A 25,383-nucleotide genomic window follows, 5' to 3' on the forward strand; every position below is an offset into this window, starting at 1 on the left:
TGTGTACATTGTGGGAGCTCTAACATCGTAAAGGAACATAGTAACTTATCCACGTTTTTGAAATTTATATATAAGTACAAGTCAATATCTTTAATATAGAAAGCTGATATTAATGGAATTAGTTTTGGAAAGCCCCTTAACGAGACAGGAAGTCGACTGCGTGTTGAGCTCTTACGCAGCAGCAGCTGCATCAACATGGCCAGAGGAGAGAAAGTGAACTAGTCCTGATGTCGAATAAGAGGACAAACTGAAGGAGAACTGCTCTGATTTTGTGCTGTAGCGTTCTATATACGAACAGAGCGCACTCGCCTCGTCCTCTGCTGAGTTACAATGTTCACTTTAAGGAGAATTAGACTGACCGCAGCTGTGGCAGCAGCGCGGCCGTGCGTTAACGTTACGGTTAGGAGCGTGAACGGAGCCAGATTAGGAAACTTTGCCAGAGGCTTCTCGTCCTCCGAGCCCGACGAGGAATCGGGCAAAGCCCAAAATGATGTATACGACATAATAATATCCGGCGGAGGCATGGTGGGGACCGCTATGGCATGCTCTCTTGGTGAGTGTCGCCCAGTGTCAACATTCTCGACGAAGCTGAAGTTGCTTCCGATTCTCCAGCTCCTTTTTCGAATTTTCCAGTTCCACCTTGAATGGACCAGCAATTACATTCTGGCGCGTGCAGTGGCGCCTCAAACGCTAAACCGTAACTGTTGCACCATTTAAGGTGGAACGGGAAAATTCGAACAAGAAGGTGGAGGATAGGAAGCAACTTCAGCTTCGTACATTCTTGCAGCTTACTGTCCAAACAACCGGTTTACGTCCCTTTCCTTCCGTGTTTTGTGTACAAAGCTTCGACTTCGTGCGAGTTAAGAATCTCCCACGATTTGCTTAAGTACAGCGTTGTCAAACATCCCTAGCCATAACGTTAATTTCCCCCCTCGCTTTTCTCTGACCCCAGCCTTCTCCACATGAAGGCGAAGCACTTATTTTGTTTGATGGAAGTATTTAGTTAGGCAGCGAATAACTGCCCTCACCAGTTAAGGCTGCAATTGAGGTTTCAGTGAAACGCACACTCCCGGGTGCAAACGTGCCAAGGTGCAATTAAAATGCACATCTTATGAAAACTAGAATTCTCATGCTATCACCACTTTCATGCAAGAGGCAAAATGCTCTGGCTTTGTCATGCCACTAGAAATAGCCTCCTCGCCATTTAGCATAAGTGTCTGTTTTTGTTTCTACAGGCTTTGATCCAAATTTGCAAGGCAAAAAGATTCTTCTGCTGGAAGCTGGTCCTAAGAAAGAGATGGACAGGGCACCTGAGGTGTACAGCACAAGGGTCAGCTCTATCAGCCCTGGTTCAGCAACACTCCTGAGCGGTACATTGCATCACACTGACATTCACATGTAATCCTCAATTCATGTAGTGATCATATTTCACTGACTGTCAAATATTTGGTTCATTTGGATTTGGTTCAGTCCAGTACTATTTAATTCAACAGTACAGTCATTATGTCCAAATGTGCATTAAAACAAATTACTTGATCTCAGCTGTGTAGTGCAGTGCATAACAGGTGCATTAGACCTTGACAAAGTTCTGTTGCATACATACAACAAAAACACTATATAAATAGCTTCCAAACAACAGATATAGAATAATGAGCAGCAGTGTTACCAGCGTAAGAAGGGCTGGGCAATATGACAATATACAGATTTTTTTTTTTTTGTGTGTGTGATAAATTATATCACAATACAATACAGTTTGCTTTTCTGAACATATTGTAGATATCATCAGAACTTGTAGAACACTGACCAGCTGCATGTTTCATTACGAAGAGAGCAAAATTAGTCCTGTTTAACTGGATTTAGTGCAACACAGTATGCCAAATATTGAATAAAATCATTGTATTCTCAGTTTTTGATAGTACGTTTTAAAATGTAGCACTACTGGTTCTTTTTTCTCTGTTCCAGCTAATCAGATTTCTGAAAAAAAAAAAATATATTGTAACATTGTGTATCGTGAAGTATCGTGATAGATTTTTGTCACATCGCCCGCCTCTAAGCGTAAGTGAGTAGAATTACTCTAAAATCTGAGTTAAAAAATAAATTCAAAGATTTAGAGAAAACGGCACTGCTGACAACCGTGCAAGACCTTGTAGATCACCGTCAGATAAACCGTAAATAAAGCTTTCATCTTTGAGAGGTGGGAAAAAATCAAGTTCCACGCTTGCTCAGATCTGAAGAAATCCACAGGTGTTTTTATCTGTTCTTTGAGAAGACAACTCAGCACTATGGGTCCAAAAGGATGTGTAGCTTTCAAGAAGCTGTTACTGAGAAAAGGAAATAAACAAAAAAGAAAAAATATGCACACCAAACAAATGAAGCTGCTGGTGTTATCAGACCAATTAATTGACCACCCTACAGTCCAAACATCAGCAACATTGAATGTGTTTGGGATTACTTCAATTGTGAGAAGCAGAAAATGCAAACTACTTCTAAGCCTGAAATATCCTTGCAGATTTCTTTGAAAAACTTAACGCAAGTCTCCTGAAAAGAATAGAAGCTGTCATAATGGCAAAGGATGGACACACTAACATACAATTGTGATAAATTGTACTTAATCTTAGAGGCTGAAAAATGAGTAACTTGTGTTTAGTGGCTGTTTTGACAGGAAATTAAATAAATGACTTTTGCACAGTTCTGTATATAGATTGATATTTTTGTACTTACAATTTTTTAAGCTTTGGAAAATGGGAGATGCAAACCAAATTGAATTTCCATGAACAATTGCAATAAAAATAGTCTGTTCTGATTGGGCTTTAGGGGAAAAAATAAAATACAAGAAAATGAGTCCTTACAACAGAGTGGCATTCAGACAGTAAAGACAGTAAAGACCAGATGACCTGCATGGTAAGAAAAACAAGATGATTTTCACAACATAATGTGGAACAGTGTATCAGAACAAGGCACTAAACATAGCCCCCTGTGTCTGGATGGCCTTAACTGATAAATTGTGTAAACACCTTGTCTCATTAATTATACGGAAAAGCTGTAGTCGTTCTGACTTCATTGAAGATTTTATCAGTCTAGTAGTTCAGCTAGTTTGTTAAGGGCAAAAATGCATGCCAGTGACATGACTAGTACTAAGATGTGATGTACTCTTTTACAGTGAGTCAGTTAAGTCTTTCTAGATTGTACCGCAGCTTCCCATGTGTCATCCTGTAAAGGAATGAATGGTTGGCTTAATTTAAAACAACATTATGGTGAATTGAAGGGCATTATCCAATCTGTGGGTACCTGGCGGGGAAAAGTACATCTGGTCCAATGATAGCAAAGCTCTTAGAGAGGACACTCCCTGTCATTAAGCCTATTTGCAGCGATGCTTGTGTATAGAAGATCCACCAGGAAGTAGGTCAGTGAATGACCTACTGGCTCTTTCTGGCACATGGGTCATGGCAAAAATTTGGAGGCATGACTGTTGTCCCTATTCATTTCATTCCATCACTGTATTCATTTTACTTGAACTGTTTGGTGCAATTTGAGGGAAATATACATTATGTGGGCAACTTTGAAGGTTCAGTTTTGTCTAAACAAAACCTAGTTTATCAGGCCCTGCCATAAAACTGGATACAAAGTGCACAATACAGATTCTAAAAATGCCTTTAAAAAATACAATCAAATGTTGAAATATATTATAAATATATTTTTATCACACGTAAATAATTGGTATCATAATTTCAAATGTGTCGTTTAGCCCTGTTTTATTATTTATCCTCTAACATACAAAGAATCATTCATTATTTTGAGCTTAAGTCTCCCTGCTTACCCAGAATCTGATCATTGAATCTATGCTGTATTATAATATTGTTACAACCGTTTAACTTGCAGTTAATGGATATGCCAACTGGGCATGCATGAGAGTCAGCAGTGGCAAAGCCTGATTAATCTGCTAATCCTTTTAAATTCTCTTTCATACAATGACTCAGCTATCTTTTTATATCGCAGGTCTTGGCGCTTGGGATCATATTGTCAATTTGAGATGCAAACCCTACCAAAAAATGCAGGTTAGTATACAATAACTGGCATCTGGGAAAATAAACAAAGGTATTGTCATTAAATCTAAAAGTACTGCAGTTGTGTACATTACTAAAATTTTATGTTCCATAGACTGAAGGGGGAAAAGCCTTTCTTTTCTACGCTGGGTGGGTCAGCAGTGAAGGTTTCTTTCTGTTCCAGCATTGTAACAAACCACATGACCATGTAGTTAGCCAGTAATATGGAACTGAGGGGCCAAACATAAAGATGGTCTTCCTGTACCTTCAAAATAGAACAATGTTAGGCTTAATTAAAAGACAGAGAGACACCAATTTCCAAAAAAACATGTAATTAGAAAAATAAAAAAGGCTAAATAAGCTTCAATGTTACAAATTTAAACTCCCACATACACAAAAGTATGGCACAGTAAGTTTTCCGTGGTCAATGAAGCCATCAAGTAAAACAAAAAATAGTCATATTTTGCTCATTCCATTGTGCTGGTGCTCAAAGCATACATAGCCAGCTGGCAATTAATGCCTTAGACTTCAGCATTTAGAATATGAGCGATCCATTTGAAAAGCAAAAGCCCCAAACGCAGAGTCAACAGACCTGTTTGTGATTACTGCGTTTAGTATTTATGTATTAGAATCTGGTTTAATGTGCTGCTATAAATCGCCATGGCAGATTGAAATAAGAGCCTAGTTCCCCTGTCTTCTAATTAGGCAGAATTGTGGGGAAAACAGGGGTTGGAGATAAAAGCTACAGATGTCAGTAGCAAAGGACCCTTAGTTTCTACACTGTGGTAGAAATGTGGGTCCACCTCGTAAGATGTGGCTATTTTTTGGCCAAAAAGCCATCTTGTGGTTTCTGGTCCAGTGAAGGGATGTCATCAGAGGTTGCCGTATGGAGACATCCCTCACCCGCTATGCCTTTTCTGTACCCCTTAACTTCTCTCTTTTTTTTGTGTTGTGTATGTTTTTATGTTCAAACAAGGGAAGGAATTGCAATGGATTGAGGTCAACCTACAAGGTTCCCTCTCATTCTTCCATTAAGACTTAGTGGTTAGAGGCAAAACACCAAAATGAGTTTGGGAAATGCCACGTACCAAAAGAGTATATTTTAAAATTTTGAAGGTTTGCTATAGAGGTATCGGCTTGCCTTTTCTTTCCAAAGCAGTCTGTACCTTGTCAAGTATCACTGGAGCAAAAGTAGACATGTTAAAAGGCTCATTTTTGGCAATGGCCATTTTAATTTGGCCGTGACTAAAAGTACATAGCAACACACAGCAACATGAAACTTATCAACAGTGGTGTTTTTCCTACGTGTAAAATTGTAATTCTGGGTTTGGTCACGTTTTAAATCTTCCACCCAACCGTGTATCAGAAAGTGCAAACCCACCACTGTTAGTGGTTTTAGTATGGGCATATCCCAAGTGCTTTATGACCAAAAAGATAAAAAGCCGTTGCATTTTGTTGCCCAGGGACTAAATTGCTTGTACCTTAGTAACGAGTCAGTTGATGTCTTAAGAAAAACAGCTGTGTCAACAGCTAAGTCATGCTGTCTTGTTAAAGCAAATCTAATATTTTACAGGCTGAAAAGCACACCACCCTAAAAAGCTGGCCCTCATACACTGCAACAAACACTGAGCAGAAAATTTAGCGTGACAGTAATGTTCACGTATTTGTTATTTATTATTTTACTGACTTTAAATGCAGGCATAAATCTACATAAAGAATGCTATTTCATATTTCTACTTTGCCTCAGAGAGTTTAAGTGAACCATGCAACCCCAAGGGGTGTTGGTGGCCTTTGCTGAACCCAGATTGATGCTTGGTTGGCCAAACATTAGGCCTTAGCTGAATATCTTTGATGTGTTCTAGTTCGGCGTCTTTTGTGCCCTCTTGGAAGTCCAGAAATAGGAGCTGAGTAGTCCATTTAAGGATAGAGTTGTGAACCACAGCAGTAATTGGCCCTTTCCTTTAGGTTTGGGATGCCTGTTCAGATGCCCTGATTACGTTTGATAAGGAGAATCTGCAGGACGAGATGGCGTACGTCGTAGAGAACGATGTCATCGTGGCCGCTCTGACTAAACAGCTGCAGACGCTCTCTGGTAACTGGCTCTTTTTGAACTTTGATTAATTATCAAGTTATTTATGTGTTTGCTTTTTGGGATCCTAGATTTACATGATACACAGCTCAGATGTGGGTTTTGATTAGAGTGAAAAACTGAACCAAGGGATTAAAACTCATGTTCTGTCAACGTCACTTACAAAATAAGTAAACATTGGTTTTCTACAACTTAAAAACTGCAAGTTGTGGCTCCTGCTACTGTGCAACCTTCAGTTTTCCACTAACAGCACGCTACTATTCACTATTTATTGCTTTTTTTTCTGCTCTTGAGAGCTTCCTATAGTGCTTAATGGGCTGCTCCTGCTGGGCCTGTAGACCGGAGCCTGGAGTGGACCCACTTGGTTCTACAGCTGTCCTGGCACATGATGTCACCACAAGCTGTTCCTTCCTGTCCTGTTGCTTTTGTTTATTCTTACTTTTTCCTTTTGAACCTTTTTTTGCCTTTTTTTTAAAGACCTAGCCTCTTTTGATGAGCCCATGTTTTCCCTGCTATTTCAATCATGCAGCACATTTCTGCTGGTGGGAATTAGTGTTTCCATAAGTTTCTGGTGCCATGTGCAGACACGTGCAGTGGTCTATTGACCCATTTGAAAAACCACACTTTTGCAGTGGAGCATCTCACAAACTCTGGGCACCAAAGTGCTGACAGCATTTAGCTACAACAAATTGTTGTTATAATTAACTTCTCTCAAGCTGCCTCTGCAAATGTACTCATGTCCTTTTAAAAACATGGCTTTTTTTTTACAACAACAGAAAAAAACAGAAATCATCTTAAACTCAGTAGATGTGGCAGCACGTGTGGATTCATGTGCAAGTTGAGCTTTCTTCCTCTTTTTCTTTTTTTTCTTGTTTTCTTGTAGTTTTGTCCTTCTGCTGTTGCTGCAACAGAGCTACACTGACATTTCCAGCTGGGTTTTTGCAAAACTCTGCTTTGGAATCAGAAGAAGTAGCCAGTATTTGTCACTTTGTGTACAAGCACTAATGTTCAGTTTTGTGGACAGAATGGTCTCCAGATGAGGGCATAATTCCGACTCCTTTCATGTGGTGGATTGCTGGCCACTAGTAATTGTAAGAGAAGTGGATTTGTTTCTTAATTTTATTTTCTCTGTAGTATGGGTAATTGTTAGCTGCTTGAGTGTGTTTTATGATCTGTTTGTAGATAAACAGCATTAGTCAGTGAAATGTGGCAAGGCTCATTACCAGGATCGTCAGTGTGACCTTGGCCTTGCCAATTAAAGGGAAACCAGTAGTGTTTTATGGCGTGGTGTACTGATTCTCAGCTCTTTCTTTAGGACTTCAAAACCATGTTTTCCTTTTTCTGCTGGTTTGATCCCCCAAATCTCTTAAGAGGAAAGAGGAAGGAAAGAACATTTTGATGAGTGTCTGTTTAAAGCAACAGTTCTGTGACTAATCAGATTTATTTGAATTATCCTTTACAGCAGATCAGCAGTCAGCTAGTCTGAAGTTTGCTTGTTTAGCTTTGCACTGGAGCTAAAAGGCTAATATAGCTAAGAAATAATGGAAGATTATGACCACTTGCGTCGTACCTGAATCATCACACGCTTGTCTCAGTCAAAGTAAAATTGTTAACTAATCTAGTGTACACTTGCTTATGTGGTTTGTATCACTGTAGTAGCGGCCACTGTCAAACCTGAATTTTGTCCACACTTCTGTTCGTTCTTGGTACTCGTTCTGTTTCATAACAGCGAAACGGAGAAAATACTAGAGTAGTGAAATCTACCTAGTAAGCCTTTACCTGCTGTGATGTTTTTTCCCTTGAATTATGGTAATGGGTGGGTAATTTTCAAACTTTTTATGCATAGTTAAGTAGGCTAGCTGGTGGTTGTAATCCTCGTTATAATGTCTCTGAGCCTTAACGTTCATTAGCTGTCTCCTCAACCTTTAAATCCCCACCCCACCCCTTCAAATAAATGAAATTCTGGCTATGTCACTGTGTCATACCAGAAAACACATGAGCAAGTGAGATGCATGTGCATGATGCAGTCTTTGAGATATGGGAATTGTGGGAATCCCGCATAGACTAAACATTATGCTCTTCTGAAGTGCAATAAAAACTTCAGTATGTGCATCTCTACGTTGCATGATGCTTATTGGTGATTATAATCTTGGTGATTATTATACTTGTTTGCAATGCGGAAATAGATATAAGCTTCTGTTGTTTATTAGCTACAGTAGCCTCGTAGCTCCAGTTCATATTACAAATTGTGTGAATTTGTTTTTTTGTCAAGGTATCACGTTTAAACTTAGAGGTTAGGGCTCAGATTTTGTCGCTCAATTCAAGAATTTCAAGTTCTTTACTTTTTTAACCCTGGATATTTGCACATGCTCTTTCCTCCTTTCATGTTTTATCCAGAACAAGTTGAAGTGCAGTACAGAACAAGAGTGGTAAAGTACACCTGGCCCAGGCCTTACCAAGTTGCTGACTCCATTCCTTGGGTGCAAGTGACTTTAGCCAGTGGACAGACTTTGCAGACCAAGCTGCTGGTGAGAAGAATGTAGTGGGTGTGTGGTTTACTCAGCTTTACTCATATAAGAAACTTTTGAGAGGGTAATATGCTGCTGTATATACTCCCTGCTCTTACAGATTGGGGCTGACGGACCCAACTCCATGGTGCGGAGGGAGGCAGGGATCCCCACTGTCAAGTGGAATTATGACCAGTCTGCTGTAGTAGCTGTTCTGCATTTATCTGAGGTATGTTGAGAGCTTTACTGGCACAACATGCCACCGTTTACTGTGTGTATGGTCATTGGCATGCAATCTGAGAGCTTTTGGTCATTTGAAAGTATTTCAGTTAACCCTGCTTTCCTCTTTTGACTTTTTGTGTTTCTCGTATGTACAGCCCACTGAGAACAACGTGGCATGGCAGAGGTTCCTCCCAACAGGACCTATCGCAATGCTCCCGGTAAGCTGCCACTGACTGTAGAAGAAGGTGGATTGGTCAGGCAGTCGCGATTCACGCTATACCCCGCCGATGAGCATCGTACAAACTGGATCATTACAGTCTTACTTTATCAATACAGTTTTCAAACCGCGTTGAGTTGTTAAGTAATCTCAAATATACTTGATTTGTTTCTAAAACTGTATGATATACTGATATGTATTAAAATGTACAAAAGTATGTTTGATAAAAAAAAATGAATGGTAGCAACATTTTGAAGCCTGTCTTTACTTTTGTCCATTTTTTTGTAGATAGCAGTATTAGAAAACAAAGGCAGGCAGGCAGTTTGCATAATGCTAAACTGGTAGCTGTAACCTTTTGTTACATTAGTATTGTCACTTCTGTATAAAACTAAAGAAGCAAACGTATTTAGGCTGAGTTAAAGGAACATTGTTTGATTTTAAGGCCCAGTTAACATTTAAAGTGTCTGAATAGAAACAGCATGTATTCATGAATTTCACTTGAAATTTATATATATATATATATATATATATATATATATATATATATATATATATATATATATATATATATATATATAAATAAAATGTTTGTGGTGATTAGTTGTCAGACGCAGAGAGCTCCTTGGTCTGGTCCACCAGCCACCAGCATGCAGAAGAACTCCTGCAGATGGATGAGGAGAGCTTTGTGGATGCCATCAACTCTGCGTTTGTAAGTCATTTACAGTTTATCCTTGTGTCAAGAACAACTGTACTCCAGTAGAATGGTATTTTGCATTGATTTTTGGAGCTCAACTGTCCACCTACACTGCATGTCAAATGTTTGGGGACACCTAGCTTTTCAGGATGTTTTTAATGCAAGTCGGCATGCTACCTTTGTCAGTTTGAAGGAACATATTATGACTAACCATCTTTATTTTGAGAACAATATCACATACTATTTTGCAAATAACTCCACACCCCAGGCATTTTTTAGCTGATGTCATGTGATGTCAGCACTCATCACTCAAATGTCAGTAGGGATGGATCAGAAACTTTAAATATTCAGATAGTCATGAAAGTGTAAAAACGCTTTTCTCTAACATTTTACGTTCTCAAATTGGACAACCATGAAATGTCTGAACTTTATACTGCACCAGAGGGCAGTGTAGGGCATGCATCTGTGTTTTGGTCAGAGTTTCTAATCTGTTTAGTCTAATGAAGGAAGCATAGAAAGACTACGGCAGCCTTCTAAAGGCTAGGGCGCAACGGACAAGAAGTGGCTGCCACAGAGCACAGCTATAGCACATATAAGCGTCACAGAAAAGCACTATTAAACAATACGCTCAGTTTAGTTTCACACTCTGCTCCTATAGATTTAACTTTCAGCATGATTTAGTGAAATGATTACCTTTGGTATCAGCTAACTAACTCTTCACACACAATGTGACTAGGCTAATACTGTTAGCCAAGATGAAAACAGACACATAGCATTTGTCTATTTTGAGTTCAAGAAAGTTTGTGTCAGTTCCGACACCAAAACCGAAGTCACACAGTTTTTGATTGACCCTTCCCAGAAAACGTTTAACAATAGTTCTGGCTTGGCTGCTCTTCATCAGGGCTTAACGCCTTTGACCTGGCCCTCACACAGATGCACACCTCACAGGGTTTTATATGTTGAAGGCCAAAAAACCTCCCCTGTTCCCAAGCTGGCTATTTTTACTGAGGCTACTGGTCACAGGCCTGCGTGTTTGAGTCATGCTGGCACTCATGACTGGTTGGCTAATTAAACCCATGTCTTGCCAGTGTTGTTCATTATTGCATGGAACGTTTTTTCTTCAGACCAAACATAGTCAAATTTGCGACCTGGTCAGCAACTTATTTTAATTAGTTAGAATGTGTAGAATAAAGATATCACACTTGTGAATGTGCATTGTTTAGTCACACATGTTTTGTTGCCCCTTGCTACACAGTATTCCTCAATATTCATTCAATATTCCTGAAAATTACTCATCAAACAAAAAAGCCATGTGCATGCTCCTTTTAACCTGAGATTTTTGAGAGACTGCTTGCTGCTGGACATGCAGATTGGATAACTGGTCTTCTACTTCCAAGTCCAAGCCCAAGCCCTTGCATCACTGCCAAAATGACTTTATCCCTCAAAAGAATTAAGTTATCAAGGGAAAATAGCCCCTGTGGTTACATAGATGCTCATAAGGTGCTGGTTGTACTGTCCAAGTGTTTGTCCTTGATGACTGTGCTGAAGATCATCCAGTTGGAGTTTTGCATCTTTATTGTAATCTATGCTCTTCCAGTTCATTTGTCTACCAGTTTTATTTTTCTTGTTTTCTATAGTGGAGTAATGAGAACCAGTCTGATCTGATAGAGGCTGCCGGCTCTCTGTTTCGCACTGCCCTGTCCGTCCTCATGCCCGACGGTACCTCCACCCGCCAGCTTCCGCCCAGCGTGGCAGGCATTGGTCCAAAGAGCCGGGTCATGTTCCCTCTGGGCATGGGCCATGCCTCTGAGTACATCCGCCACAGAGTGGCCCTAATTGGGTATGTATATCTGAGGTCTTTATGGGCACTAGTTGGTGGTTTTGCAAACCATGTGGATGTTTTTTTTTGTGGAAACTTCTTTGTGTAAGTCCTTTGTTCTCCAGCTATAGTTATACCAAACTAAAAATCATTTGAATTCATGATTTGTATATTTCTTTGTTTTTTTTCTGTATTGAAATGATAGGGTATAGTTCAGTCTGTCACAGTGACCGCAGGGTTTATTCCTAACCTTGACTTGTTCCTTCGTCTTTCAGAGATGCTGCACATAGAGTGCACCCTTTAGCAGGCCAAGGTGCCAATCTAGGTTTTGGGGATGTGGCCTGTCTGACACAGGTGCTAAGCCAAGCAGCATTTAATGGGAAAGACCTTGGTGAGTGTACCAACATGAACAGCCAGGCCGTATAAAAACGACTTTGTACACTCATTTTCTTGTATCTCTCATATTCATAGGCTGAAATATAGTGTTTTCATTTAATAAACATAGTACTGTCACAGCTGTCTGTTAGAAATGCATGTGGTGAGCGGAGTTTCCTAGTCCATTTCTTCAGAGTTCCTACAGCAAGACTAGATGCAAGGTCTATTGCCCTACACTGAACATCTTTGTTCTATCTTGACAAAATATAGACTACTGTGTACTGTCTGGTGGTCACATTGACTTGGTGCATTGAGGACAAGCAAAAGATCATATTAGAAACTTTCCAATAGCTCAGTCACGTTGAATGAGCATGATAAGAAATGCTATGGCCTTGGCTGGTCTGTGGTCAGAAGTTCCGCTCATCTGTTACTGAATGAGTTTTCATATTAGACTTTATACCTGAGGCCACACTCGAAGATCAGAATGTCCCATGATGTAAGTTCTTTTCCATTTCTCTAACCACAAACAATTCTACAGAGCTTTTTAATATACAGAAGCATCTGTAAACTTATTTTATGTTTTTGGTTCACATCTCTGCCAGGAACACTGTGCATTACTTCCCACCACAAATGGAAATCTTGATATCAGCATTCTTTTGAGTTTCAATGCCATACGATTACCAAGTCAGGGATAGTACATTCAATGCAGTGTAGCTTTAAGTATAGATGAACAGGTAATTTTTTGTACAGGAGAAACAAAGACGCTCTAATGCTCGCCTTTGCATTGCTTACTATACTGTACATACAATTTAAAAAAGCCTATGCTGTGACGCTTTGCCATTTAATTTCCAGGGGCCATGCAGCACCTGCTGGAATATGAGACTGAGCGGCAGAGGCACAACCTGCCCATGATGGCTGCCATCGACCTCATGAAGAGGTTGTACTCCACCAATGCTGCCCCCATGGTGCTGCTGAGAACCTTTGGCCTGCAAGCTACCAATGCACTACCACCCCTCAAAGTAAGACCCCTGTGTTATGTCTGTATCTTGTGCAAGTATCCATTTCCATCTACTTGGCTCAAAACGTTTTAATATTTTTTATTTTAAATCCAATGTTCACTTCCCTATTGATGGCAGTCCTTTGTTAGGAAGAGATTTTTGCTCTAAGTCCGTTGCCTTCGGATCCTTTCTGTGATCTTTTTATTTCTGTCTCTTCATCATCTTTTTATCCTCTGTCATCTAGGACTTTCTTCTCATCTCTTTCCAATTCCCTTTGAGCCTCTTTTCACCTCTCTTACATTTGCTCCCTCTTTTGACTTTGGCTCCTCTGGTGTCTCCTTGCTCTCTAACCCCATCCCCCTTCTTGTCCTTTGATTACATGCCTTTATATGCAGGACCGTGTCTGTAATTTACATGGTCAGGAGCTACTACTACAGCTAAGTTTAGCCCCAAATTTACTGTTACCGAAACTGTGTGGGTGGAGTTGCAAGGCTGCGCACAAGCAGTGTTGGCTTGTGTTTTCACACTCCTTTTATTACAGGCCACTGAACCGGTTTCATTCTTTTTACTAAGCGATCTTGACCAATAAGACCATAACTTGTTGCGAGGGATTCTCCTGGGAGGCTATGAGGTTATCTCTCATATTATACTAGATGCTAAGTCCTGATTTATGCCAGTTAAATGTAGGGTTACGAGAAGGAGAATATGTACTTTTCCCTCCTGGATCCAAAGAGAAAATAGGCATTTCTTGCAGTTTTGTGAATTGTATGTGTAGTACATCTTAGGAAAGTGCAGACCTAAGATTAATTATATGTTTTCTCTCTTGTGCCCACAGGAGCAGATTATTGCATATGCCAGCAAGTAAAAAACTGTTTGCATGCAGGCAGTTGTGTATTGGGACTACAATATGGCAAAGCAACTTTGCCCCTTCAATGTAAAAGTGTAAATTAATAAATTTATATTTTAAGTCTGAATGTGTTTGTCTGAGTTATTTAATTCTGCTTGCCATTTCTGTTCGAGACTTCCTGTGGTAGAGCCCTAGGACCAAGGATGTTGCCAGTTGAGTGTTGAACAACTGGATCCAAATTGGCTTGTCGTCTTCTGCCCTTGTTCTAAGAAGACATGGTTTGTAAACTCATTTTCTAGCTCTAAACAAGCTCAAAATCCTGTGACATCATCTAACAAACCAATTATACATAAGTGTGGGATACAGATATTCCCAACTGCAGTATGCTCTTGTATACGCAGTTCTTCTGAGCACAGTTTGCCTGGAGCCCATATGTGACGAACACAAAAAGTAGAAACCCAGTATTTCCAAGATACAGTGTCCTAAGCTCTTTCAGGATGATTTTTAGAATCTAAATATCTGCACACTGCTTAACTCTTTAAAAAATGTACAACTGTTCATTATAAACTATGGATATGTTTTGAAGAGGAAAGGATGAATTAGCAGTGGCCCCAAAATATAGCCTTGAGGCACCTCACACCAAACCATTCTTTTATAGATCATGGATCATTAGCGGGTGAATTAACTCTATATGATCTTGCAAATGATGTTCATATGAAATAACTACTCATTATGAATATTTTCACAATATTCTATTAAAACACAATTCCATGTAACAGATTTGATCTTATGACTATGTTCAGAAGGAATTTTCTGCAATGAGAGTTGACTTTTTTATTGACATGATGCATGTACATATTTCATAAACAACATTGACTGAGACTGAAGCATATTTATAGCGTTTGCTGTGTTTTGATCAGTAAAAGACTAAAGCATTACAAAGCTTTTTTTTTCAAAAAGCAACAAAAGAAAAGCAGTACATAATAGTATTATACAGTTGTATCAAAAACATCACTACTGATTGTTGATATATACAGTAACTTTATAGGCAGATTAGGACTAGTTTGTTAAAACAGTCATGGATAGATACAAGTAAAAGGACTGAATTTGTACTATTATGCATTTTACATATCCATATATAATAAATATTTATACAATAATTCACAAACAGCACTTACAGTAAGTGCACTGAGCAAAAAGACTTTAAACAAATGTTCCTGTGGAGGTGTTCAGGTTATCTGAAGGGGATTTCCTGTAATGTGACTAATATAATGTAAAGCAAACAGTGTACTAATATTGCTGGTCAACTCTGTAGTTATGGTAAAAACCTGAGTAATTATGAGTTGGACAAATCAACAATGCTTTTACAATTTTGTTCTCTCAAAATCTTGTCCACAATACCTGCAGCATTCTAGAATTCCAGTTGTAGCACCATGTTCCAGTCCAACGTTCAAACAGCAAAGATTCTCAACATACAAACAGACATACATAAATACACACGTACAGAAATACAACAGCATTCATGTACTCAGCTGAGTGACAAGGGGGTGTTTCGCACAGCAGGATTTGTCAGTTTAACCAGATAACTTAAACCCAAAGTCAAGTCTGTCTAAAAAGAAAAAAGCTGAGCGACACTGTTATTGGAAAATCCTCAATTTTGGGCTTAAGTTATCTGGCTAACTAAGAAATCTTGCTTAAGGAATATCCCCAAGATGATTTACTCCTGCATCTATCTCTACCTGTTTTCACCCATTTCGTTCCTGCTTGTTGAGAATATGAACATTTCTAACATTTAAGTCATATCGACACTAAATTAACTGCTGTAGCATTACTAGGAAAGTGTTATGTGCTAGCCTGAAGGGGTTGATTGCTAAAATTGGATATATTCATTTTCATAACTTGGATCGATTTATTTCTTAGTACTAGTTTCTGTGCAAATACAGAACAACCAAGTACTAACAGAGAGATAGTATAGTAACTGCAAAATTTACAAGGAGCTCCAAATCTTTCCCTTAAATGAAACTTTCTACCCCCCATTGCAAATATGCCACTGCATAATTCTGCACCACAGCACAAGCCGAAGTCCTTGAAAAGCTGTGAATAGTCGCATTAAACCTAACTACACATCACAAACTCAAAGACTGCCAAAATAGACAGGCAGCGCCTCAGGTGAGACGAAAGCTGAAAAAAAAAAATGTAAACGTTCAAGTTACAAAAATAAACTAATCATGGGTTAAACATACAGTAGAAATAGCAGGTTGGCCTGGCCATTTTTACAAAAATATAGTGATTTCTTTGTGGACAGTTTTCCGGGTGTTTGCATGGCAGTGAGGGAGGAAGGCATGGTGTTTGGATGCTGCAGTGCAAGGCTGGTTCAAACTTGGTGAGGAGTGTTTTAGGGGTGTAGGCGAGGTTCCCCACTCTGACCCTGTGTTTTCCCCGCCCGGTGGCACCCGTACGTCTGCAGGCCTTAGTGAATGTTCAGGTTGTGGAAAAAATCGAAAGTGGCCCCCAAGGCCCAACTCGTTTCAACATTGTTCACCTTTTTAGTAAGCTGTGGGAGAGAAACAGGTAGATTATACATAATTATCATTATGTTGCCTAAATTAGCTTATCTTACTGCCATTCAAAGCCACAAATAGACCTCTACTGAATGTAATTCTACCAAACAATGTTAATTCGGACAACTCGCTACTCATAACTACGTAGAACATCACCCTCTGATTTAATGTAATCCTTCCCAGAAAAAGAAGGCTGTAGTGTCACCACAGTGAAAATACCCACCTGCAGAACAGTGCTGTCCTTGAAACCGAATCCCTCTTTCAGAAGGCAGGTGATGTAGGTCATGTCCATACATAAGAAAGGACTGATGGGACGGTATTTGGTCATCTTGTTGCAAACTTGACAAAAGAGAAAGAATCGTATATATGTTTTAGATTCCTTGTCAAATCTTGACAAATGAATATGATTTCATTTCTATTTTAAAAACTGTAGGTCAGTTTTTAACTGGAAAGTGAATCACAAGATTCTGGGAAGAATTATGTAAAACACTCGAGAGACTAATGCAGGTCAGTCTGTCATGTCATTGTGAAAAGAAGGCCCACACATTGTTTTTGAGATCTTTATTTAGCTGACTGTGCTAAGGAATTGTTTCATGCCCTAGTTTGCACATGTTATAACATTGTGTCAAGCCTCAAGGGGCAAGCTGTGCCAGGTTGTCAAGTCTTCTCGTACAGGGTGTGCCGTGAAATCTTAGCGCCTCTTGTTAGATATCAGGCAACGAGTGTATCACAGCCAAAGAAAACGGTCTGTTGCCAAGGATGCCCTGAGTGCCAAAAGTGGCTCATCGAGGCCATGCGACAGTGTTCACACTACACAAATAAAAGCCTTTCATAAGACACCAACTCATTCCTCCTCATGATAAATCTAGCGCTTCAGTGACACTTATTATTTGACGTGATCTGGCTAATGAGCCAAAGGCGATGAATCAATCTCAGGTGTCAGGCTCTGTTTTGGAACACTGTGCTGCATGTAATGGTCAGCTACGCCCTGTGCAGCTGCATGTGCACCCAGGTCGACATTACTTTATCGCAGAAATTGCATAACTCATATTCAGAAAGTGCCAAGGTAGCAGACTGAGGAGATGCAGAGGCAGTAGAACACACAGAGTCAGGTATTTGTGTGGGAGAGGAACAGGGTGTGTTTATGTGGTGTCGGAGCTGTCATTTTGTGAAGGCTGTGCGATTGTCGGGAGCCTAGAATGCAAATAAGCACAGAGAGTTTATGTTTGTACAGTGTGTGCGGCAAAGACTTTGACCCGCATGGACGTAAGAGTGAGGGAAAACATCCAAAGTCTGGCGTCTTACCTTCCTTGGCTCTCTTCTTGAAATCTCTGACCTCCACAACACCGCCTCGGGAGCCATCTGAAAGAAAGACGGTACATTTTTTAATTATCTTAATAAAATTCTCATCATCTGCAAATGAACATTGTGATGATAATCTAAATAACTGTTTTTTTTTTTTTAAATAATCAGTATTTCCTACCAATAAGGCCGGATTCCACAGCTCTGTCATAGTAGTAGGAGAAGGCATAGAAGACGCTGTTTCCCTTCACTTCAAAGGGCTGGTGGATGATTCCTTTCACCACCCGCATCACCTCATGATAGCACAGCTTGTACCCTGCATAACCTGTGGATGCAGGATCTAATGAGATTTGAGGTACTTTTACAGTGTTCTTCTCACAAGACGTGTGATGCAGTGCTTTCAAGTCTTTTTTAAGACTTTTTAAATCATTTTGGTGATTTTTGTACAGTATGTTCTTCAAAACTAAGATACAGTGCAAAAATGACCTCTCATAGGCTGCCACAGAGCATAGTTTCAGGTCCAAAATGGTATTGTATACTCTCATTCATTTGTTACTGTGTGATTTATGAATACATATTTTAATATGTGCACTGAAGTTACTTTGCATAAAATTATTGTTTAGTTATCTTGATAGCTAGTAGTCTGGTTGTACTAGCAAAAGACTTGAAATACATTTTTTCAAAATATGGATGAAATTTGTTATATATTTAAATATATTCTTTACATTAAAAAAATTTACACTTTCATATAATATATACATATATTTTCACACACTGATGTGTATGTGCATATATTGGCATATGTTTAAATGGCACATTTAAGTATATTTAGCACACTTTAAAACACCTTCCATATGAGCAAAGCAATGATGTATAGAAACACATCGCTACCCACAACATTCAAATGAGCTTACAGCGGGTGGCTTATCACGTGTTCTGTTCCTGTCTCATTTTATGCCCCATGGAAGCCTGTGGGAGGTCATTTAGAGGGTTTTCTTGTTTCAGAGGCATGTATTTTGGATGAAAACCACAAAAACCTCTGAAACCTGGAAAAAAAGGTTTTGAGGAAAAATGTTGCACCGTTCCTTTAAGAGTTCACCACAAACACTTCAGGGGAGAGGTTTCCCCTCATGAAGCTCCAAATAGACTGCTTTCGCACATACTGAAATGAGCTGGCTGTATAGTCACATCTAGCAGCAGGAAACCATGTACTGGCCGTGACTACACCTTAGCGGAGCCCCCCTCTGCTGGCCATTCCCCACTAAGATTAATCTGCTAACTATGCAAAAAGAGTAATATCCCAAGTGTGTGACTAAACCCGTATCTTTTAGCTACACGACTGCAGTAAGGGAGTGTTATATCATTTGAGGACACAACTAACAATTTTCCCTTCACTTAAATACAATGTTTACAGTATTATTATTGTTCAAACGCCTGCTGAGAGGTGGACAATTACATGAAACTGGCAAGACGCTGCAAAGCTGTTTGGCTCCACAATTTCACAATGACGCCCTCACTAAAGCACTGTCAAATTAATGTCTTAAAGTCAGTTTTACTCAGCCTTGTGTAATGAGTTACTCATTTCATGTAACTTTGGAACATCACTATGTAATCCCTTTATTCATTTAAAATTATTACTGCATTAGATGCCTGAGCACCTAAGCTTTGACATTTATTTATATTTTTGTTGTGGAAATTGCATTCCACGTTAATCTCTTACCATCTGGGATTCCGCTGACTTTGTAAGTGAGCCCACCAAAGGTCCAATCCTCTCTGAACTTCTTTGGTAAACAAGAACTTGTGAAAACCTTCCAGTCAAGACCTGGAGGAGAAGAGGAAGGGTTTTAACCAGCAGAGAACCTTGGAAAGATGATTTGAATGTAAATAGGTAAACTATCTAAAAAAAGAAAACAACTGAAGAAGCATTACCATCTGCACCAAGTGCGCCAAGAGTTGCCAGTCGGGCTGCTATGAGTCCATTTCCAAGGTAACTATATAAGGAAAGGAGATTAAAAAAAAAAGGTATTTCAGAAAAATAAGATAGCTTAGAATATAAACATACAAAATAAAAGGCTTTAGAAAGATACCTGTGAGTGTAAAGGTCATAAGTGCTGTTGAACATGTCGATACGAGCAATGTAGCTAGGAGGAGCAGTTACCACTGTTTTCTGTGAAGAGGGAAAAGAACAAATTAGGATAAACTATATTTTCTCTGTTCTAGTAATTTTTCTCTGCTATGATAAATTTACTGACTATAGACCTACTTTAGATTTTGGGAGGAATGTGATTTGAGTTGAACCTCCACCGAGATCCAGGATACCCACGGTTCTTCTGGTTTTAGCATACAAGTGACCTGTAAGACAAAAGTACAGCAAAATTGTATAAAGATTGAAATTGAAATACTTTAAGTTCACCACACCACTGTATGCAGAATTAGAATCTGTCATGACCAACAGGTAATGTCCCTGTTTAATTAAAGGAATAGGTTGACCAAACATGCTAGCATGGCTTAGAATGAAGCCAGTAGCCACTAATTAGCATGATGTTATCTGCAGAATATCTCTTCAGGTATCTCTGAAGGTCTTAATCACCTAGAGCAGGTGTGTTAGAATAGAATTGGAGCTAAACTCTGCAGGGTGGTAGATCTCCAGAACCAGGATTGGGAACTCCTGATCTAGATCGTATTTGTAGAGCAGTGGTCAGCAACCCTTTTTCTGGAGATCTACTTTCCCACAGATTTTAGTTCCAACCTGTGTATAACATGCTGACCCCACCCTACCAAACACTACTGCTTTTGATCCAGCCAATCAAGCACTTCTGAAGAAGTTAACTGACTAGAACAGGAAGATAGATCTCCAGAACCAGGGTTGGTGACCACTGTTGTAGAGGCTTGCAGCATGTGGTTTTCTGTCAGCCACAGTAGAGACAAAGCCTTTTGTTTAGGCGTTTTGTAAATAAATTACATCTGTTCTGAGGCAGCCTTCCCTAAAGTGAAATTTGTAAAAGGCCAGTGGAGCCTGTCAGAGGCATATGGTGGGGGCTGAGTCATGGGCCGCAAGACTCCACACTAACCATCAACTGATACCATCACTGACACCACTTTAGTAAAAAATGAGCAATACTTAACCTGTCAAGAAGTTCACTGTGACCCAAGCCAGCACCCCTGTTGAGAGAAAGAGAGAATGGGGAAATCATAAGATACTATGTAAAATTTTGAATTAAGGCAACTGGTGGCATGAAGACAAATGAGATAGTTGCAGCACATTTAATTTGTTGATTAGTGGATGACTGACCAAGTTCAACCTCCTTCTCAACTTCTATCATGAGCTTCATAGTAGAATCTAGTCTGTAAACTGTGTAGTTGTCATATTTGTAGACAACTAATGCTGAACTGAACAAATTTATGTCTAGAGAGCATTTCTGAGTAATCTTCTTGTGATGAGTACTGATTTCAAGATAGCTGTTATCAACAACAGCTGTTGCTTCCATATTATCAAGATATGATTTCTTGATGCTGGCAGCCTACACCCTACTTTGGTATATGTGGCCACTGCTGAGTCATTGCCATAACTGTGCCACCTGCTATTAGTGGTTTCAGGCTCTGCCAGAGAGTTCAGACTGATGTGAAGTACATGCAGTGCATGTTTCTTCATTAAGGTCAGATCTCATTTCATAATAAAAGTGTCCAGATTTCAGGGCCATCAGGGACCAGCCCAGGTAATCAGACATGTCTGAGATGTGATATTACTCACAGCTCATAAAAGCAGGTAATGACTTGTACATCTGAGCTTGCAATGAAAAAATATGTCAACCCAAATGAGAAAAAGGATGTGGAGGATTATTTAATAGTACAGAATCACGTGTGGGAGGATGACCAGACGAAATTGTTTCATTAAGGTTTTCCTGGTTAAACAAAATGGCAGCTTTCAAAGTTCAAGTTACATTATGGGCATTTGATGAAAGATCATGTTGAAAGAACTGAAAATGTTAAGTGAAGGAGAAAGAAAAGCAAAATAGGGGACTTTTTTAGCAGTTAAACTTACCTTCATTTGTACCATTCATGATAGAGACACTGTTGTTCGGTACAAAGAAAGGAGATTCGTCAAAAACTTCTTTGACCTGCGGATGCAAGCATAAATTTCAGAGTTGGGTCACAATAACTGCAAAAGAATCAAACCTCAAGTGTTTATGATGTATTTCAATATGTTGTATATTGGAATATGTAATGGGACAACATAACCCTCAAACTAAACCAATCCCTTTTATCTGGAGTCTGAGGGAAGTACACTGAATCAGTCTTGGGCAAAGACGTCTGTAGCTGGGGGAGTTTGAAACCACATCTGTGGTTGCTGTGGTGGCGAAAAATACAATTCATAAGCCAGCCAGGCCCCCTCTTCTCCAGACAGCCTCAGAACAGCTGCTTTTTTATGCAATAGCAGCTTCTCTTTTTCTCTCCTTCTCTTTCTTTTCCTCTCATCTTGAACAAAACGTGGTTAACATCTCCCTGTCTTTTGGCGGAACGTTCGGTTTCTCCGCCAAACTGTCTGAGGTAAAGAGGAATGGAGAAAAAGAGCAAGGGAGTGAGAAAGAGAGCTTTGCCTCACCTCATCCAGCAGGGCTTTGGCTTTCTCCTCGGGCAGCAGCCGCAGGCCAGCAGTGGCTTTCAGTACCACGGGAGTCTGCCGCCACTCCTCCTTGGGTACCGTTTTTTTGGCCACCTTCAGAAGCTGCCTGATGGTGTCTCCACCCTGAAGAACAAGACAGCATTTACCATTATCAGCCTGCTTGAATACATGTGGAGGTAGAGTCTAAACTGGTGAACAGGACCAGTAATAAACAGGTGAATGTCAACAGCTACAAATAAAGGACTCAACGAAGGGTGGAATTTTTGACTGCATTTCCAAACACTGCGTTGAGGACACAGAGAACTAACAAAGCAGTTGCACAACATGGCAGGTCAGCTCATGTTTTTACATGGTCAGCGGCAAATTGGAAAAGTACATATGCTGCTATGAAAATAACTGTGTGGTCACAGAATGAAACGATGCATTGCTGGACAGTCTGGAGTTCAGATTCCATAGTAGGAGCACGAGTGCTGACAATTTTATCATTAGGTGGAAATAACCAAATAATTACATGGTTCATCTGTCTGCACATTGTGGAAAATATAATAGCTATTAGGATGTAGTAGCAAAAATAGTGTCCATAAGAATGTGATGAGAACGTTATGGGCTTACCACTTCAGGCTTATCGGCATATGCAGACAGTCCAGGCTTCACTGCATGGTACATTTCATTGTCAAGCACTGGCAGCCCAGCTGTGGAAGAGATACACACATACATTTCAGGTAAAACAGCTGGAGACATCTGGCAAAAGAAGGTGCACATTAGCTATGGACTGCGTACAGCTCATCTCCTTTCTCCAGTCCTTACGAGGCTATTGTGCCTGTGCTTAGATGCTTGGCCATTGTGGAGAGACCACAAATGGCGACCACCAAGATTTTTCCAGACAGGCAAATTAGCAGTTTCTTCGGACTCAGAGTTTACATCATCGGCTGATGCCATGTCTCCACGTGATGGAAGGGTCGAAAAACGATTACTACATTATCAGTCCAAACCCACTAATCTTTGGTTGCACTGGCTGCAACGTCTCAAAAGTGCAAACCACTGCATATCTCTCTCACTTCCTCCTCTCTCTTTCTCTCCCCACATGGAGCTTTCTGTTTGTCTTAGCACCAAAGAGCGAATGAGGCTGCAGTAAACCCAGACGCTGCAAGGAGACAGCGCTTGCTTAGAGAGAGAGAGAGAGGGAGAGACAGAGGGAGTGAGAGAGAGAGGAGTCAACTGAGTCTACAAGGCAGGACTCCACAGGATCATTCTGAGTTCATGCTGCAATGCTGTGTCCTGACAATGGATGTTACTTAGGACAGGAAAACGGGGCAACTGGAGCAAGAAACATTCACATCCATGGCTAAAGAGATTATATTATCTGAGATCTACATCCAATTATTCAGTAAAGGACATACTCAATGGAGGCACAAGACAGTGAACACAGGATCAGAGAAAGAACTCACCTGGGTCCTTCTGAATGAACTTGTAGATATGGATGCGAGTGCCGGTGCTGCCGGCATCAAACATGATCCCATAGAAGATACGGCTGAAATTGTGCAGACGTGGCGGCACAACCTCAACAGGCGGCTCTGTGGGTACCACGGGGGGCAGCTGGTTGTCCATGTTGCTGGCACGGTGGCTGTACGTGCGGTGGCGGAGGTTGTACACGTGTTGGCTGTAGTATGTAGCATCTGCTAGGAAGAACCCAGCCAAAAGCCACACGGACACCACCGACAGGAGCAACAACTGCTGTGGCATGGTTTCACAAGCCGGCACAGTCAGCAGCTGGAGTTTCTTTAAATGTTTGAATGGAGGAAAGTGTGTTGGATGATTTTTGCTTGCTTTTGCGGAGAAGAAGGCTGAGGAGCGTGCAGATGCAGATGAAGGTCAGCAGAAGAGGTGAGAAGCAGGAGAAGAGGAGGTGGAGAGAAGCAGCAATGAGACAGAGAGAGAAAGAGACAGAGAGAGAGAGAGAGTGAAGATAGAGACACACTCAGGACTGGATGGTCATCGGTTAACAGTATATAAAGACATAAGGGTTTGGCAGGGGGCCACGCCAAGCAAGGCCATCCACCAATCCTGAGCCTCTCCGTCTCAGGTCCTCTAGGAGCCATCCCCCAATCATCCCTTCCTCTCCCTAACCAAAGAATGGGTCTGGAATACCTGCTAAACAGCACAATTTCTTTCTACTCAATTATTGGCAATGTGCAATAGCTCCTACCAACCCACAGCACCATCATCTGAAGTTGCTTAAAAGCTTAGAAAGACTCCTAAAAAAGAAAAAGCAGTGTATATTAAGACTTCAAAACAGAGTGGAGGACCGAGACTAGGAGCATTGCTCTTAAAATACGCTTTATGAGTGTACTTAATTAAAACTTACGCTCTTACTTGCTACTTGCAGTCAGTTTTGTTACTTAAACAGTTTTCTCTCTTGACAACCATTTCACCCTCCAGATGCAAACTTTTAATTCATTTAAGTCAGCTTCTTTCCCTGACATTTCCAGAGATATCATGAATCAGCTACTGAAAACTCTAAATTAAACTGCTTGGTGTTGCATTACACATACGCATAGCGGCTAATTGAGACATAGCTAATTTGAGTTTATTATTCATCTCATGACTTCTAAATGTGGGCTTTTTCCTTTCTCTTTTGTTTTAAAAAGGAGAGCAAAGAAACGTAGACATTATCTAATTTATTGTGTGACTTTGTGGTGAGGGTATAAAATTGCACTATAATCATTAAAACTAGGGCTCTAAAAGTGCTTTAGCAAAAAGACTGGACACAGACATGGCTGTGAGTAATTGTGGGACATGGGGGTTACTTGTGTTGTTTTCTCATTTGCCACCTGACGTCTTGCAGACCGTACTATTGCACGTCTGCGTCGGTGTTACTGCCTACATTCAAAAAGACCTCCTTCAGATACTGTGCTAAGAGAATGTGAGGATAAATTTCAAGTATTATATTACTGCCTTGAAGTAAATGGCCAAAAAATGCTTAATAAAAGCATTTTTATGCATAAAGTGCCTCTGAATGCATACAGTGCCTTCTACACAGAAGCGAGTGTGTGTGTGGCTTGGAACTGGCAACAAAAAGCATGTG

At 40.2% G+C, this 25,383-nt stretch overlaps 2 protein-coding genes across 2 annotated transcripts; one reads left to right on the top strand and one right to left on the bottom strand.

Moving 5' to 3' along the window:
* The first annotated feature begins 11 nt into the window (after nt 1–11).
* On the top strand, nt 12–13,934 carry coq6 (coenzyme Q6 monooxygenase). The gene is made up of 12 exons (XM_036592945.1): nt 12–553; nt 1,236–1,370; nt 3,997–4,055; nt 6,009–6,135; nt 8,530–8,660; nt 8,761–8,868; nt 9,017–9,079; nt 9,680–9,787; nt 11,410–11,612; nt 11,867–11,982; nt 12,819–12,985; nt 13,800–13,934. Exons 1-12 carry the CDS (start codon nt 331–333, stop codon nt 13,827–13,829), a joined length of 1,470 nt encoding a protein of 489 aa, XP_036448838.1. The 5' UTR covers nt 12–330; the 3' UTR covers nt 13,830–13,934.
* A 2,315-nt stretch (nt 13,935–16,249) lies between these two features.
* On the bottom strand, nt 16,250–24,255 carry entpd5a (ectonucleoside triphosphate diphosphohydrolase 5a). The gene is made up of 13 exons (XM_036592946.1): nt 23,747–24,255; nt 22,911–22,990; nt 22,278–22,421; nt 21,717–21,792; nt 20,801–20,836; nt 19,938–20,026; nt 19,762–19,841; nt 19,604–19,665; nt 19,395–19,496; nt 17,856–17,999; nt 17,678–17,734; nt 16,596–16,711; nt 16,250–16,365 (listed from the first exon to the last, which is right to left on the bottom strand). The coding sequence occupies exons 1-13, from the start codon at nt 24,039–24,041 to the stop codon at nt 16,282–16,284; spliced, it is 1,365 nt and encodes a 454-aa protein (XP_036448839.1). The 5' UTR covers nt 24,042–24,255; the 3' UTR covers nt 16,250–16,281.
* Between the last annotated feature and the right edge of the window lie 1,128 nt (nt 24,256–25,383).

The sequence above is a fragment of the Colossoma macropomum genome, unplaced genomic scaffold (genome assembly GCF_904425465.1).
Source record: "Colossoma macropomum unplaced genomic scaffold, Colossoma_macropomum, whole genome shotgun sequence".
In the NCBI taxonomy this organism is placed as follows: Eukaryota; Metazoa; Chordata; class Actinopteri; order Characiformes; family Serrasalmidae; genus Colossoma; species Colossoma macropomum.